General features: G+C 58.4%; 1 protein-coding gene across 1 annotated transcript; it reads left to right on the forward strand.

The window, feature by feature from the left end:
- The first annotated feature begins 1,539 nt into the window (after positions 1 to 1,539).
- Positions 1,540 to 17,595, forward strand: LOC144490159 (uncharacterized). Its single transcript, XM_078207967.1, has 4 exons — positions 1,540 to 1,584; positions 6,029 to 6,192; positions 7,810 to 7,880; positions 14,027 to 17,595. Exons 1-4 carry the CDS (start codon positions 1,571 to 1,573, stop codon positions 15,128 to 15,130), a joined length of 1,353 nt encoding a protein of 450 aa, XP_078064093.1. The 5' UTR covers positions 1,540 to 1,570; the 3' UTR covers positions 15,131 to 17,595.
- The last annotated feature ends 220 nt before the right edge of the window (positions 17,596 to 17,815 follow it).

Consider the following 17,815-nt stretch of genomic DNA (forward strand, 5'->3'; position numbering starts at 1 on the left):
CTGTGTCTCTCTCTCTCTCCCTTCCTCCCTGTCTCTCTCTCTCTCTCTCCCTTCCTGTCTCTCACCCTCCCTGTCTCTCTCTCTCCCCCTCCCTGTCTCTCTCTCTCCCCCTCCCTGTCTCTCTCTCTCCCCCTCCCTGTCTCTCTCTCTCACCCTCCCTCCCTGTCTCTCTCTCTCCCCTCCCTCCCTGTCTCTCTCTCTCTCTCCCTCCCTCCCTCCCTCCCTCCCTCCCTGTCTCTCTCTCTCTCTCTCTCTCTGTCCCTCACTTTCTCCCTCTCTCTCTCTCCCTCTCTCTCTCTCTCTCTCCCTCTCTCTCTCTCTCTCCCTCTCTCTCTCTCTCTCTGTCCCTCTCTCTCTCTGTCCCTCACTTTCTCCCTCTCCCTCTCTCCACCTTTCACTCTCCGTCCCTCTATCTCTCTCCGTCCCTCTATCTCTCTCCGTCCCTCGCTCTCTCTCCGTCCCTCGCTCTCTCTCCGTCCCTCGCTCTCTCTCCGTCCCTCGCTCTCTCTCCGTCCCTCGCTCTCTCTCCGTCCCTCGCTCTCTCTCCGTCCCTCGCTCTCTCTCCGTCCCTCGCTCTCTCTCCGTCCCTCGCTCTCTCTCCGTCCCTCGCTCTCTCTCCGTCCCTCGCTCTCTCTCCGTCCCTCTATCTCTCTCCGTCCCTCGCTCTCTCTCCGTCCCTCGCTCTCTCTCCGTCCCTCTATCTCTCTCCGTCCCTCGCTCTCTCTCCGTCCCTCTATCTCTCTCCGTCCCTCTATCTCTCTCCGTCCCTCTATCTCTCTCCGTCCCTCGCTCTCTCTCCGTCCCTCGCTCTCTCTCCGTCCCTCGCTCTCTCCCCGTCCCTCTCTCTCTCCCCGTCCCTCTCTCTCTCCGCGTCCCTCTCTCTCTCCCCGTCCCTCTCTCTCTCCCCGTCCCTCTCTCTCTCCCCGTCCCTCTCTCTCTCCCCGTCCCTCTCTCTCTCCGCGTCCCTCTCTCTCTCCCCGTCCCTCTCTCTCCCCGTCCCTCTCTCTCTCCGCGTCCCTCTCTCTCTCCCCGTCCCTCTCTCTCTCCCCGTCCCTCTCTCTCTCCGCGTCCCTCTCTCTCTCCCCCGTCCCTCTCTCTCTCCGCGTCCCTCTCTCTCTCCCCGTCCCTCTCTCTCTCCCCGTCCCTCTCTCTCTCCCCGTCCCTCTCTCTCTCCCCGTCCCTCTCTCTCTCCCCGTCCCTCTCTCTCTCCCCGTCCCTCTCTCTCTCCCCGTCCCTCTCTCTCTCCGCGTCCCTCTCTCTCTCCCCGTCCCTCTCTCTCTCCCCGTCCCTCTCTCTCTCCCCGTCCCTCTCTCTCTCCCCGTCCCTCTCTCTCTCCCCGGTCCCCTCTCTCTCCCCCGTCCCTCTCTCTCTCCCCGTCCCTCTCTCTCTCCCCGTCCCTCGCTCTCTCCCCGTCCCTCGCCTCTCTCTCCGCCTTTCCCTCTCCGGTGTGAGTGTTTGGACCCTGTGCCTGTATAGTGAACCGTTGTTGATTCTCAGTGTCGCCCGGTACTGACTGCTCTCTCTTTCTCTCTCTCCAGCGAGCAAGGATTTGGCGCAGACGTCGTATTTCATGGCTACTAACAGGTTGTTAGTCACCGGACAGTTTCACTGCTCTCGAGAGTTATTGTCTGTCTGTGTTTGTGCATCGGCGTGTTGTAACCTATGTCCGGGATCGCCTTTGTACATGTGTGTACGTGTGTGCGTGTCTGCGCGTGTGCGTGTCTGCGTGTGTGTGCGTGTCTGCGTGTGTGTGTGTGTCTGCGTGTGTGTGCGTGTCTGCGTGTGTGCGTGTCTGCGTGTGTGCGTGTCTGCGCGTGTGCGTGTCTGCGTGTGTGTGCGTGTCTGCGTGTGTGTGCGTGTCTGCGCGTGTCTGCGTGTGTGCGCGTGTCTGCGTGTGTGTGCGTGTCTGCGTGTGTGTGCGTGTCTGCGCGTGTCTGCGTGTGCGCGCGTGTCTGCGTGTGCACGCGTGTCTGCGTGTGCGCGCGTGTCTGCGTGTGCGCGCGTGTCTGCGCGTGTGTGTCTGTGTGTGTATATACTTGTGTGTGCGTGTACACGTGTCTGTGTGTGTGTGCGTGTACACGTGTCTGTGTGTGCGTGTACACGTGTCTGTGTGTGCGTGTACACGTGTCTGTGTGTGTGTGCGTGTACACGTGTCTGTGTGTGTGCGTGTACACCTGTCTGTGTGTGTGCGTGTACACGTGTCTGTGTGTGTGTGTGTGCGTGTACACGTGTCTGTGTGTGTGTGTGTGCGTGTACACGTGTCTGTGTGTGTGTGTGCGTGTACACGTGTCTGTGTGTGTGTGTGTGTACACGTGTCTGTGTGTGTGTGCGTGTACACGTGTCTGTGTGTGCGTGTACACGTGTCTGTGTGTGTGTGTGTGCGTGTACACGTGTCTGTGTGTGCGTGTACACGTGTCTGTGTGTGTGTGTGTGTGTGTACACGTGTCTGTGTGTGTGGTCCACCATTTATTGCCCATCCCTAGTTGCCCCTTGGAGGGACAGTTGAGAGTCACCCACATTGCTGTGGATCTGGAGTCACATGTAGGCCAGACCGGGGTACGGACGGCAGATTTCCTTCCCTAAAGGGGAACCAGATGGGTTTTTCCCCACAATGGGTCATCAGTAGATTCTTAATCCCAGATATTTTTTATTGAATTCAAATTCCCACCATCTGCCGTGGGCGGGATTCGAACCCGGGTCCTCCCAGAACATCAGCTGGAGTTTCTGGAAGAATAGCCTGGTGGTAACGCCACCAGGACATGGCCTCTCCTCCTTCCTGTGTCTGTCTGTGTTACACGGGGTCATTCCAATTTGAGGGAATGTCGCAGCTGCTTTGAGAGGAACTGGAGAAGTGGGTTCCATAATATAGAACCTGCTGCTGGATTGTCCAGCCACTGACCCGCTGTCCAGCCGGTGTCCAGCCGGTGTCCAGCCACTGACCCACTGTCCAGCACTGACCCGCTGACCAGCCGGTGTCCAGCCACTGACGCACTGTCCAGCCGGTGTCCAGCCACTGACGCACTGTCCAGCCGGTGTCCAGCCACTGACGCACTGTCCAGCCGCTGTCCAGCCACTGACCCGCTGTCCAGCCGGTGTCCAGCCACTGACCCACTGTCCAGCCACTGACCCACTGTCCAGCCGGTGTCCGGCCACTGACCCACTGTCCAGCCGGTGTCCAGCCACTGACCCACTGTCCAGCCGGTGTCCAGCCACTGACGCACTGTCCAGCCGGTGTCCGGCCACTGACCCACTGACCAGCCGGTGTCCAGCCACTGACGCACTGTCCAGCCGGTGTCCGGCCACTGACCCACTGACCAGCCGGTGTCCAGCCACTGACGCACTGTCCAGCCGCTGTCCAGCCACTGACCCGCTGTCCAGCCGGTGTCCAGCCACTGACCCGCTGTCCAGCCGGTGTCCAGCCACTGACCCACTGACCAGCCGGTGTCCAGCCACTGACCCACTGACCAGCCGGTGTCCAGCCACTGACCCACTGTCCAGCCACTGACCCGCTGTCCAGCCGGTGTCCGGCCACTGACCCACTGTCCAGCCGGTGTCCGGCCACTGACCCACTGTCCAGCCGGTGTCCGGCCACTGACCCACTGTCCAGCCGGTGTCCAGCCACTGACCCGCTGTCCAGCCGGTGTCCAGCCACTGACCCACTGTCCAGCCGGTGTCCAGCCACTGACCCACTGTCCAGCCACTGACCCGCTGTCCAGCCGGTGTCCAGCCACTGACGCACTGTCCAGCCGGTGTCCAGCCACTGACCCGCTGTCCAGCCGGTGTCCAGCCACTGACCCACTGTCCAGCCGGTGTCCAGCCACTGACACAGTGTCCAGCCGGTGTCCAGCACTGACCCACTGTCCAGCCGGTGTCCAGCACTGACCCACTGTCCAGCCGGTGTCCAGCCACTGACGCACTGTCCAGCCGGTGTCCAGCACTGACCCACTGTCCAGCCGGTGTCCAGCCACTGACACAGTGTCCAGCCGGTGTCCAGCACTGACCCACTGTCCAGCCGGTGTCCAGCCACTGACGCACTGTCCAGCCGGTGTCCAGCACTGACCCACTGTCCAGCCGGTGTCCAGCACTGACCCACTGTCCAGCCGGTGTCCAGCCAATGTCCAGTCTGTCCCCTCGCTGCTCCCTAATCCCAGGGAGGAGCCAAAGAGAGAGCGGCAGCCTGGGGATCCACACGGGGCCAGCGGGACTGGACTGTGGTCTGAGTGACCGAAGTGTATCTCGGAGATGGCCATTGCCCCCCCCCCCCCAACCTCTCGGTTAAAGTTTATTTATTAGTGTCACAAGTAAGGCTTACATTAACACTGCAATGAAGTTACTGTGAAAATCCCCCTAGTCGCCCACACTCCTGTTCGGGGTGACACTGAGGGAGAATTTAGCACGGCCCAATCCACCCTAACCCAGCCCCGTCTTTCAGACTGTGGGAGGAAACCGGAGCACCCGGAGGAAACCCACGCAGACACGGGGAGAACGCGCAGACTCCGCACAGACAGTGACCCGAGCCCCGGGGAATCGAACCCGGGTCCCTGGCGCCGTGAGGGAGCAGTGCTAACCCGCTGTGTCCGCGTCAGTGGAGAGCAATCTGACTGAGAATTGTTCACACCAGGGGAATGAGACTCGGGATCAGAATTTCCACTTGCCTCCTGGTATCGGATCTGAGATAACGGAAAGATCCGGAGGACGTGAGTTTCAATCCCACCGCGGTTTTGGGGGGTGGGGCGGGGGGGGGGGGAGGTTGCTGGTGAGACTTCAATCCAATGAATAAAATCTTGGATTAACAGTGAGTCTGCGTAATGGTGAAACCATTACGGATTGTCGGAAAAACCCATCTGGTTCACTAATGTCCCTTTAGGGGAAGGAAATCTGCCGTCCTTACCCTGGTCTGGCCGACTCGTGACTCCAGACCCCTCCAACGCACGCACAAACACACACCCAGCCACGTGGTTGGCTCTTAACTTCTCTCCCCCCCCCCCTCCTGAAATGGTCGAGGGAGATTCTCAGTTCAAGGGGCATTTAGGGATGGCGCCATGCCCAGCGACGTCCCCACATTCCGTGCGCACTCGCAGTGCCCCCGTGTCATTCGCGTGCCAAGTTCCAGGTATGATTTGCGAGGGGGGTGCTGGGTTTTAACGTCCCCCACATTCCGTGCGCACTCACAGTGCCCCCGTGTCACTCGCGTGCCGAGTTCCAGCTGTGATTTGCGAGTACTGCGTGTTAATGTCCCCCACATTCCGTGCGCACTCGCAGTGCCCCCGTGTCCCTCGCGTGCCGTGTTCCAGGTATGATTTGCGAGGGGGGTGCTGGGTTTTAACGTCCCCCACATTCCGTGCGCACTCGCAGTGCCCCCGTGTCCCTCGCGTGCCGAGTTCCAGGTGTGATTTGAGAGTGCTGGGTCTTAATGTCCCCCACATTCCGTGCGCACTCGCAGTGCCCCCGTGTCACTCGCGTGCCGAGTTCCAGGTATGATTTGCGAGGGGGTGCTGGGTTTTAACGTCCCCCACATTCCGTGCGCACTCGCAGTGCCCCCGTGTCACTCGCGTGCCGAGTTCCAGCTGTGATTTGCGAGTACTGCGTGTTAATGTCCCCCACATTCCGTGCGCACTCGCAGTGCCCCCGTGTCCCTCGCGTGCTGTGTTCCAGGTATGATTTGCGAGGGGGGTGCTGGGTGTTAACGTCCCCCACATTCCGTGCGCACTCGCAGTGCCCCCGTGTCACTCGCGTGCCGAGTTCCAGCTGTGATTTGAGAGTGCTGGGTGTTAATGTCCCCCACATTCCGTGCGCACTCGCAGTGCCCCCGTGTCACTCGCGTGCCGAGTTCCAGCTGTGATTTGAGAGTGCTGGGTGTTAATGTTCTCCACATTCCGTGCGCACTCGCAGTGCCCCCGTGTCACTCGCGTGCCGAGTTCCAGCTGTGATTTGCGAGTGCTGGGTTTTAATGTTCTCTGTTCTCTTCTCCCCCTCCCCCCCCACACTCTCTGTGCCCCTCCCCGCCCGAACCGCTGCTCCCGGGCAGTCTGCACCTCACCACCTTCTGCCTCCAGTACCCACCGCCCGTGGTAGCTTGTGTCTGCATTCACCTGGCCTGCAAGTGGTCCAACTGGGAGATTCCCGTGTCCACGGATGGTAAGAATTGGTGGGAGTACGTGGACCCGACTGTCACGTTGGAATTACTGGACGGTGAGTCCGCACTGGGGGGGAGAACCGGCAGGGCTTTCCCTGGGGGAGGAGTGGGGGGGCGGGGGGACAGTAAGGGGAAAGAGAGCTGTGCTGACCCCGTTGTCAGACTGCAGATATCTGTATCTTTCAGCCCAGCTTCTGCAGATTAAAGAAAGAACCACTGCAGAATTACACGATCCAGCACGGGGTGAGATACAGAGTAAAGCTCCCTCTACACTGTCCCCCATCAAACACTCCCAGGACAGGTACAGCACGGGGTTAGATACAGAGTAAAGCTCCCTCTACACTGTCCCCCATCAAACACTCCCAGGACAGGTACAGCACGGGGTTAGATACAGAGTAAAGCTCCCTCTACACTGTCCCCCATCAAACACTCCCAGGACAGGTACAGCACGGGGTGAGATACAGAGTAAAGCTCCCTCTACACTGTCCCCCATCAAACACTCCCAGGACAGGTACAGCACGGGGTTAGATACAGAGTAAAGCTCCCTCTACACTGTCCCCCATCAAACACTCCCAGGACAGGTACAGCACGGGGTTAGATACAGAGTAAAGCTCCCTCTACACTGTCCCCATCAAACACTCCCAGGACAGGTACAGCACGGGGTTAGATACAGAGTAAAGCTCCCTCTACACTGTCCCCCATCAAACACTCCCAGGACAGGTACAGCACGGGGTTAGATACAGAGTAAAGCTCCCTCTACACTGTCCCCCATCAAACACTCCCAGGACAGGTACAGCACGGGGTTAGATACAGAGTAAAGCTCCCTCTACACTGTCCCCCATCAAAAACTCCCAGGACAGGTACAGCACGGGGTTAGATACAGAGTAAAGCTCCCTCTACACTGTCCCCCCATCAAACACTCCCAGGACAGGTACAGCACGGGGTTAGATACAGAGTAAAGCTCCCTCTACACTGTCCCCCATCAAACACTCCCAGGACAGGTACAGCACGGGGTTAGATACAGAGTAAAGCTCCCTCTACACTGTCCCCATCAAACATTCCCAGGATAGGTACAGCACGGGGTTAGATACAGAGTAAAGCTCCCTCTACACTGTCCCCATCAAACACTCCCAGGACAGGTACAGCACGGGGTTAGATACAGAGTAAAGCTCGCTCTACACTGTCCCCCATCAAACACTCCCAGGACAGGTGCAGCACGGGGTTAGATACAGAGTAAAGCTCCCTCTACACTGTCCCCATCAAACACTCCCAGGACAGGTACAGCACGGGGTTAGATACAGAGTAAAGCTCTCTCTACACTGTCCCCCATCAAACACTCCCAGGACAGGTACAGCACGGGGTTCGATACAGAGTAAAGCTCACTCTACACTGTCCCCATCAAACACTCCCAGGACAGGTACAGCACGGGGTTAGATACAGAGTAAAGCTCACTCTACACTGTCCCCCATCAAACACTCCCAGGACAGGTACAGCACGGGGTTAGATACAGAGTAAAGCTCCCTCTACACTGTCCCCATCAAACACTCCCAGGACAGGTACAGCACGGGGTTAGATACAGAGTAAATGGTGTGGGATGTGTCTGTGCGGATAGCACGCTCTGTCTACGCTGCCTGTTTAATCCCGCCCCTGTCTGTCTGCTGTCTCCCCGGCAGGTCTAACACATGAATTCCTGCAGATCCTGGAGAAGACCCCCAACAGGCTGAAGCGGATCAAAAACTGGCGGGTAAGATATCGCAGAGGGATTTGCAGAGATGTCGGTCAGCGGGGGAGGGGGGAATTTGCAGGGATTACAGTGGGGGATTTGCGGGGATTACAGTGGAACATTTGCGGGGATTACAGTGGGGGATTTGTGGGGATTACAGTGGGGGATTTGCGGGGATTACAGTGCGGGATTTGCGGGGATTACAGTGGGGGATTTGCAGTGATTACAGTGGGGATTTGCAGTGATTACAGTGCGGGATTTGCAGTGATTACAGTGGGGGATTTGCAGGGATTACAGTGGGGGATTTGCGGGGATTACAGTGGGGGATTTGCGGGGATTACAGTGGGGGATTTGCGGGGATTACAGTGGGGATTTGCAGTGATTACAGTGGGGATTTGCAGTGATTACAGTGCGGGATTTGCAGTGATTACAGTGGGGGATTTGCGGGGATTACGGTGCGTGATTTGCAGTGATTACAGTGGGGGATTTGCGGGGATTACAGTGCGGGATTTGCAGTGATTACAGTGGGGGATTTGCGGGGATTACAGTGCGGGATTTGCAGTGATTACAGTGGGGGATTTGCGGGGATTACAGTGGGGGATTTGCAGGGATTACAGTGGGGGATTTGCGGGGATTACAGTGGGAGATTTGCGGGGATTACAGTGGGGGATTTGCAGTGATTACAGTGGGGGATTTGCGGGGATTACAGTGCGGGATCTGCAGGGATTACAGTGGGGGATTTGCAGTGATTACAGTGGGAGATTTGCAGTGATTACAGTGGGGGATTTGCAGTGATTACAGTGGGGGATTTGCGGGAATTACAGTGGGGGATTTGCAGTGATTACAGTGGGGGATTTGCAGGGATTACAGTGGGGGATTTGCGGGGATTACAGTGGGGGATGTGCAGTGATTACAGTGGGGGATTTGCGGGTATTACAGTGCGGGATCTGCGGGAATTACAGTGGGGGATTTGCAGTGATTACAGTGGGGGATTTGCCGGGATTACAGTGGGGGATTTGCAGGGATTACAGTGGGGGATTTGCGGGTATTACAGTGCGGGATTTGCGGGGATTACAGTGGGGGATTTGCAGTGATTACAGTGGGAGATGTGCGGGGATTACAGTGGGGGATTTGCGGGGATTACAGTGCGGGATTTGCGGGGATTACAGTGGGGGATTTGTGGGGATTACAGTGGGGGATTTGCAGGGATTACAGTGGGGGATTTGTGGGGATTACAGTGGGGGATTTGCGGGGATTACAGTGCGGGATTTGCGGGGATTACAGTGGGGGATTTGCAGTGATTACAGTGGGGATTTGCAGTGATTACAGTGCGGGATTTGCAGTGATTACAGTGGGGGATTTGCAGGGATTACAGTGGGGGATTTGCGGGGATTACAGTGGGGGATTTGCGGGGATTACAGTGGGGGATTTGCGGGGATTACAGTGGGGATTTGCAGTGATTACAGTGGGGATTTGCAGTGATTACAGTGCGGGATTTGCAGTGATTACAGTGGGGGATTTGCGGGGATTACGGTGCGTGATTTGCAGTGATTACAGTGGGGGATTTGCGGGGATTACAGTGCGGGATTTGCAGTGATTACAGTGGGGGATTTGCGGGGATTACAGTGCGGGATTTGCAGTGATTACAGTGGGGGATTTGCGGGGATTACAGTGGGGGATTTGCAGGGATTACAGTGGGGGATTTGCGGGGATTACAGTGGGAGATTTGCGGGGATTACAGTGGGGGATTTGCAGTGATTACAGTGGGGGATTTGCGGGGATTACAGTGCGGGATCTGCAGGGATTACAGTGGGGGATTTGCAGTGATTACAGTGGGAGATTTGCAGTGATTACAGTGGGGGATTTGCAGTGATTACAGTGGGGGATTTGCGGGAATTACAGTGGGGGATTTGCAGTGATTACAGTGGGGGATTTGCAGGGATTACAGTGGGGGATTTGCGGGGATTACAGTGGGGGATGTGCAGTGATTACAGTGGGGGATTTGCGGGTATTACAGTGCGGGATCTGCGGGAATTACAGTGGGGGATTTGCAGTGATTACAGTGGGGGATTTGCCGGGATTACAGTGGGGGATTTGCAGGGATTACAGTGGGGGATTTGCGGGTATTACAGTGCGGGATTTGCGGGGATTACAGTGGGGGATTTGCAGTGATTACAGTGGGAGATGTGCGGGGATTACAGTGGGGGATTTGCGGGGATTACAGTGCGGGATTTGCGGGGATTACAGTGGGGGATTTGTGGGGATTACAGTGGGGGATTTGCAGGGATTACAGTGGGGGATTTGCGGGGATTACAGTGGGGGATTTGCGGGGATTACAGTGGGGGATTTGTGGGGATTACAGTGGGGTATTTGCGGGGATTGCAGTGGGGAATTTGCGGGGATTACAGTGGGGGATTTGCAGTGATTACAGTGGGGGATTTGCGGGGATTACAGTGGGGGATTTGCGGGGATTACAGTGGGGGATTTGCAGGGATTACAGTGGGAGATTTGCGGGGATTACAGTGGGGGATTTGCGGGGATTACAGTGCGGAATTTGCGGGGATTACAGTGGGGGATTTGCGGGGATTACAGTGGGGGATTTGCGGGGATTACAGTGGGGGATTTGCGGGGATTACAGTGGGAGATTTGCAGTGATTACAGTGGGGGATTTGCGGGGATTATAGTGGGGGATTTGCAGTGATTACAGTGGGGTATTTGCGGGGATTACAGTGGGGGATTTGCGGGGATTACAGTGGGAGATTTGCGGGGATTACAGTGGGGGATTTGCGGGGATTACAGTGGGGGATTTGCAGTGATTACAGTGGGGGATTTGCGGGGATTACAGTGGGGGTTTGGCAGGGATTACAGTGGGAGATTTGCAGGGATTACAGTGCGGGATTTGCGGGGATTACAGTGGGGGATTTGCGGGGATTACAGTGGGGGATTTGTGGGGATTACAGTGGAGGATTTGCAGTGATTACAGTGGGAGATTTGCAGGGATTACAGTGGGGGATTTGCGGTGATTACAGTGCGGTATTTGCAGGGATTACAGTGGGGGATTTGCGGGGATTACAGTGGGGGATTTGCAGGGATTACAGTGGGAGATTTGCAGGGATTACAGTGGGGGATTTGCAGGGATTACAGTGGGAGATTTGCAGGGATTACAGTGGGGGATTTGCAGTGATTACAGTGCGGGATTTGCCGTGATTACAGTGGGTGATTTGCGGGGATTACAGTGGGGGATTTGCGGGGATTACAGTGGGGGATTTGCGGGGATTACAGTGGGGGATTTGTGGGGATTACAGTGGGGGAGTTGCAGGGATTACAGTGGGGGATTTGCGGGGATTACAGTGGGGGATTTGCGGGGATTACGGTGCGGGATTTGCAGTGATTACAGTGGGGGATTTGCGGGGATTACAGTGGGAGATTTGCAGTGATTACAGTGGGGGATTTGCGGGGATTACAGTGCGGGATTTGCAGTGATTACAGTGGGGGATTTGCGGGGATTACAGTGCGGGATTTGCAGTGATTACAGTGGGGGATTTGCGGGGATTACAGTGGGGGATTTGCGGGGATTACAGTGGGAGATTTGCGGGGATTACAGTGCGGGATTTGCGGGGATTACAGTGGGGGATTTGCGGGGATTACAGTGGGGGATTTGCAGTGATTACAGTGGGGGATTTGCGGGGATTACAGTGCGGGATTTGCAGTGATTACAGTGGGGGATTTGCGGGGATTACAGTGGGAGATTTGCGGGGATTACAGTGGGGGATTTGTGGGGATTACAGTGGGGGATTTGCGGGGATTACTGTGGGGGATTTGCGGGGATTACAGTGGGGGATTTGCGGGGATTACAGTGGGAGATTTGCGGGGATTACAGTGGGAGATTTGTGGGGATTACAGTGGGGGATTTGCAGTGATTACAGTGGGGGATTTGCAGTGATTACAGTGGGGGATTTGCGGGGATTACAGTGGGGGATTTGCGGGGATTACAGTGGGGGATTTGCGGGGATTACAGTGGGAGATTTGCGGGGATTACAGTGGGAGATTTGTGGGGATTACAGTGGGGGATTTGCAGGGATTACAGTGGGGGATTTGCAGTGATTACAGTGGGGGATTTGCAGTGATTACAGTGGGGGATTTGCGGGGATTACAGTGGGGGATTTGCGGGGATTACAGTGGGGGATTTGCGGGGATTACAGTGGGGGATTTGCAGTGATTACAGTGGGGGATTTGCGGGGATTACAGTGGGGGATTTGCGGGGATTACAGTGGGGGATTTGCGGGGATTACAGTGGGAGATTTGCAGTGATTACAGTGGGGGATTTGCGGGGATTACAGTGCGGGATTTGCAGTGATTACAGTGGGGGATTTGCGGGGATTACAGTGCGGGATTTGCAGTGATTACAGTGGGGGATTTGCGGGGATTACAGTGGGGGATTTGCGGGGATTACAGTGGGAGATTTGCGGGGATTACAGTGCGGGATTTGCGGGGATTACAGTGGGGGATTTGCGGGGATTACAGTGGGGGATTTGCAGTGATTACAGTGGGGGATTTGCGGGGATTACAGTGCGGGATTTGCAGTGATTACAGTGGGGGATTTGCGGGGATTACAGTGGGAGATTTGCGGGGATTACAGTGGGGGATTTGTGGGGATTACAGTGGGGGATTTGCGGGGATTACTGTGGGGGATTTGCGGGGATTACAGTGGGGGATTTGCGGGGATTACAGTGGGAGATTTGCGGGGATTACAGTGGGAGATTTGTGGGGATTACAGTGGGGGATTTGCAGTGATTACAGTGGGGGATTTGCAGTGATTACAGTGGGGGATTTGCGGGGATTACAGTGGGGGATTTGCGGGGATTACAGTGGGGGATTTGCGGGGATTACAGTGGGAGATTTGCGGGGATTACAGTGGGAGATTTGTGGGGATTACAGTGGGGGATTTGCAGGGATTACAGTGGGGGATTTGCAGTGATTACAGTGGGGGATTTGCAGTGATTACAGTGGGGGATTTGCGGGGATTACAGTGGGGGATTTGCGGGAATTACAGTGGGGGATTTGCGGGGATTACAGTGGGGGATTTGCAGTGATTACAGTGGGGGATTTGCGGGGATTACAGTGGGGGATTTGCGGGGATTACAGTGGGAGATTTGCGGGGATTACAGTGGGAGATTTGCGGGGATTACAGTGGGGGATTTGCGGGGATTACAGTGGGGGATTTGCGGGGATTACAGTGGGGGATTTGCGGGGATTACAGTGGGGGATTTGCGGGGATTACAGTGGGGGATTTGCGGGGATTACAGTGGGGGATTTGCGGGGATTACAGTGGGGGATTTGCGGGGATTACAGTGGGGGATTTGCGGGGATTACAGTGGGGGATTTGCGGGGATTACAGTGGGGGATTTGCGGGGATTACAGTGGGGGATTTGCGGGGATTACAGTGGGGGATTTGCGGGGATTACAGTGGGGGATTTGCGGGGATTACAGTGGGGGATTTGCGGGGATTACAGTGGGGGATTTGCGGGGATTACAGTGGGGGATTTGCGGGGATTACAGTGGGGGATTTGCGGGGATTACAGTGGGGGATTTGCGGGGATTACAGTGGGGGATTTGCGGGGATTACAGTGGGGGATTTGCGGGGATTACAGTGGGGGATTTGTGGGGATAACAGTGGGGGATTTGCGGGGATTACAGTGGGGGATTTGCGGGGATTACAGTGGGGGATTTGCGGGGATTACAGTGGGGGATTTGCGGGGATTACAGTGGGGGATTTGCGGGGATTACAGTGGGGAATTTGCGGGGATTCCAGTGGGGGATTTGTGGGGATTCCAGTGGGGGATTTGCGGGGATTACAGTGGGGGATTTGTGGGGATTACAGTGGGGATTTGTGGGGATTCCAGTGGGGGATTTGCGGGGATTACAGTGGGGAATTTGTGGGGATTCCAGTGGGGTATTTGCGGGGATTACAGTGGGGAATTTGTGGGGATTCCAGTGGGGTATTTGCGGGGATTACAGTGGGGGATTTGTGGGGATTACAGTGGGGATTTGCAGGGATATCGGGCCGAGTGGGGACTGAATTGGGTGTGTCGAAGGAGTGCTTTGCGGGGGGGGCGGTTGAGAGTGTCGCGATCTCCTCACTGAATTGTGTCGCTCCCTCGTCGCAGGCATGCCAAGCGGCCAAGAAGCCCAGGACGGATGGTCTGGAGGACGGCCAGCAGCTCTCCGGCCTGGCGCCCCCCTCGTCGATGGACAGCGCCTTCTCCGAGCTCATGAGCATCGTGGCGTCGAGCGTGAGCGGAGGCGGCGGAGGAGGAGTGGGGTCCCAGCAGCCCGGCTCCTCCAGGCCCTGGCCCCAGCTGGAGGGCGAGACGGAGAGCAGTGAGACGGCGGGGGCGTCCAGGCGGACCGCGGCGGGCCCCTTGCGGGTCAGCCTGAGCGAGTACCGGGCCAAGCACGCCGAGGGGCTGGCCGCCCACAAACGCAAGGCGGAGCCGGGAGCCCGGGAGGAGAACGCCCAGTCCCTGTCGGAGCGGGAGCCCAAGGAGCGGGAGCCCAAGGAGCGGGAGCCCAAGGAGCGGAGGCAGAGGGACGCCCGCCACCCCCTCCCCATCCGCATCCGTCTGCCGCCCCCCGCGACGGCGGGGGAACCGTCGGAGGCAGGCGAGGAACAACTGCGAGTGCGCATCAAGGTGCCGGCGGAGGAGGGCAGCGGCGGCGGTGGGGGGCGGAACCGCGAGCGGCGGAGGGAGCCGGCGTCCAACCACCACCGTCACCGTCACCACCACCACCACCACCACCGACATCACCACCACGCAGCGACGGCCCCCCACGGCCGGCACCCCCCCTCGGGCAGGAGGGAGGAGACCCGCCAGCGTCCGGCCCGGGAGGGGGAGCCCGGAGCCCACCGCCTGCTGCCGCCACCGCCCAGGCCCGGCAAGCCGGCCAAGGCCCTGCCCGGCCCTGGCCCCCACCTCCCGCCCCCCTCCTCCCGCTTCGGCGGCGGCGTCCTGGACCTCCCCTTCCCCCCGGCCCCCTGCTCCTCCTCCTCCTCCTCCTCGGGACCCTCGGACAGGGAGGCCAACGGGCACGGCGGGCTGGCCGAGCACAGCCACTACCAGGACACCTTCGACATGCTGGAGTCCCTGCTCAGCGCCCAGGGGGTGCCCCCCGCCCCCCAGGCCCGCTTCGACTTCCCCCCCGGGGCCGCCCGCCTGCCCCCTCCCCTCCCCGCCGAGCCCCCACCCCCCTTACCCCCCCTGCCCAAGTGAAACGGAGGGGGGCGAGGAGGGGGGGGAGGGGGGAAAGAGTTAGACACTGAGCGCATTCAGGGTGGCCCTGTGTATCTGTGTGTGTGTGTGTGAGAGAGAGAGAGAGATTCCTGTGTAACAGGCTCCTGGGGAAAAGGGGCTGAATGGCCTCCTCCTGTCCCTGTGTAACAGGCCGGAGGAGGAGGAGAGGGGCTGAATGGCCTCCTCCTGTTCCTTTGTAAGAGGCTCAGAGAAAGGGGCTGAATGGCCTCCTCCTGTCCCTGTGTAACAGGCTCAGGGAGAGGGGCTGAATGGCCTCCTCCTGTCCCTGTGTAACAGGCTCAGGGAGAGGGGCTGAATGGCCTCCTCCTGTTCCTGTGTAAGAGGCTCGGAGAAAGGGGCTGAATGGCCTCCTCTTCCTGTGTAACAGGCTCAGGGAGAGGGGCTGAATGGCCTCCTCCTGTGCCTGTGTAACAGGCTGGAGGAGGAGGAGAGGGGCTGAATGGCCACCTCCTGTTCCTGTGTAAGAGGCTCAGAGAAAGGGGCTGAATGGCCTCCTCCTGTCCCTGTGTAACAGGCTCAGGGAGAGGGGCTGAATGGCCTCCTCCTGTTCCTGTGTAACAGGCTCAGGGAGAGGGGCTGAATGGCCTCCTCCTGTCCCTGTGTAACAGGCTCAGGGAGAGGGGCTGAATGGCCTCCTCCTGTTCCTGTGTAACAGTCTGGAGAGAGAGGGGCTGAATGGCCTCCTGTTCCTGTGTAAGAGGCTCGGAGAGAGAGGGGCTGAATGGCCTCCTCCTGTCCCTGTGTAACAGGCTGGAGAGAGAGGGGCTGAATGGCCTCCTCCTGTCCCTGTCTAACAATCTCCGGGAAAAGGGGCTGAATGGCCTCCAGTTCCTGGAAAGGGAGTGTGGGGGGATGGAGGGGGTGGGGGGGTTAGAGGGGAGCTAAATGACCCAGACTAATCTAGTGCCCCCTCCCTCCCCCCCCCTCAACCACCCACTCATGGCAGCTTTTAATTGGGGGGGGGGGGGGTGGGTAATAGATTCTCACTGCTGTCTGGCAGGGGGGGGTGGGTGTGGGTGGGTGTAGGGTCCAGACTGCCCCGGCCCCCCCCCCCTGGGCATTGTTTGGAGATAAGGGGGGGGGGTTTTGTACTGTACACAGTGTAAATACGGGCTCGAGGAGCCTCCTGCGTTGGCAGCCGTGTATATAAAGGGGAGAGAGAGGATACAGAAAGGTGTCTCGGTATTCCCCTCCCTCTCTGCCCGCCCGCCCGGCACCTCAAACCATGCAAACATCCTAATCATGTTCCAGAATCTTCACTGCGGGTGGGAAGGGGGAGGGGGTGGGGTGGGGGGGAGGGGGGATGGGGAAGGGGAGGAGGGGGTGAGGGGGTCCCCGTAACAACAAGTCGCCCCCACCCCCATCCGCGACGCGCTCTCCGTCCGAATTGTGAGCCAGCGGGGGAGGGGTCTCTCTCTCTCTCCCCAATCCCCCCTCTCACGACACAGCGTTGCTTACGGGGGAATAAAGGAGAGTGCCTGGTTTTGCGCTCTCCATCTGCCATTTTTCTCTCCCGATCCGCACATTATTTTTCCTCCTCCCCCCCCCCCCCCCCCCCCAACCCCTCTCCTGGGGATAAAGCATGACGTCTTAGTCGCAGGAGTGCGTGTGTGTGTATACACGCATGCGTGTGTGTATGCATGCGTGTGTGTATACATGCGTGTGTGTGTGTACACGCATGCGTGTGTGTGTATACACGCGTGAGTGCGTGTGTATACACGCGTGAGTGCGTGTGTATACGTGCGTGCGTGCGTGTGTATACACGCGTGCGTGCGTGTGTATACACGCGTGCGTGCGTGTGTATACACGCGTGCGTGCGTGTGTATACGTGCGTGCGTGTGTATACACGCGTGCGTGCGTGTGTATACACGCGTGCGTGCGTGTGTATACACGCGTGCACGCGTGTGTATACACGCGTGTGTGTACACGCGTGCACGCGTGTGTGTACGCGCGTGTGTATACGTGCGTGCGCATGTGTATACATGTGCGTGTGTGTGTGTATATACACACGTGTGTGTGCGTGTGTATATACACACGTGTGTGTGCGTGTGTATATACACACGTGTGTGTGCGTGTGTATATACACACGTGTGTGTGTGTACTCCAGAGCCCACAGGAGCGAGCACTTTTAAAAAGTTGACTATTAAAGGAAAAAATAAGACAGAAAGAGAGAGAGAGAGACAGAGAGACAGAGAGAGAGAGGGCAGCGTCGCTCGCTGGAAGGGCCGGTCCCTGTCTTCCATCGATCGAGCTTGGAATAGTTTTTTAAATCATCTTCTTGTTAAAGCCCCCATCCCCGCTCCCCCCCTTCCCCACTCCCCCCCCTTCCCCGCTCCCCCCCTTCCCCGCTCCCCCCCCTTCCCCGCTCCCCCCCCTTCCCCACTCCCCCCCCATCCCCGCTCCCCCCCATCCCCGCTCCCCCCATCCCCGCTCCCCCCCATCCCCGCTCCCCCCCATCCCCGCTCCCCCCTTTCCCCGCTCCCCCCCCTTCCCCGCTCCCCCCCCTTCCCCGCTCCCCCCCATCCCCGCTCCCCCCCCTTCCCCGCTCCCCCCCATCACCGCTCCCCCCCCCCTTCCCCGCTCCCCCCCCTTCCCCGCTCCCCCCCCCTTCCCCGCTCCCCCCCCTTCCCCGCTCCCCCCCCT

Source organism: Mustelus asterias, unplaced genomic scaffold (genome assembly GCF_964213995.1).
Source record: "Mustelus asterias unplaced genomic scaffold, sMusAst1.hap1.1 HAP1_SCAFFOLD_2964, whole genome shotgun sequence".
Lineage (NCBI taxonomy): Eukaryota > Metazoa > Chordata > Chondrichthyes > Carcharhiniformes > Triakidae > Mustelus > Mustelus asterias.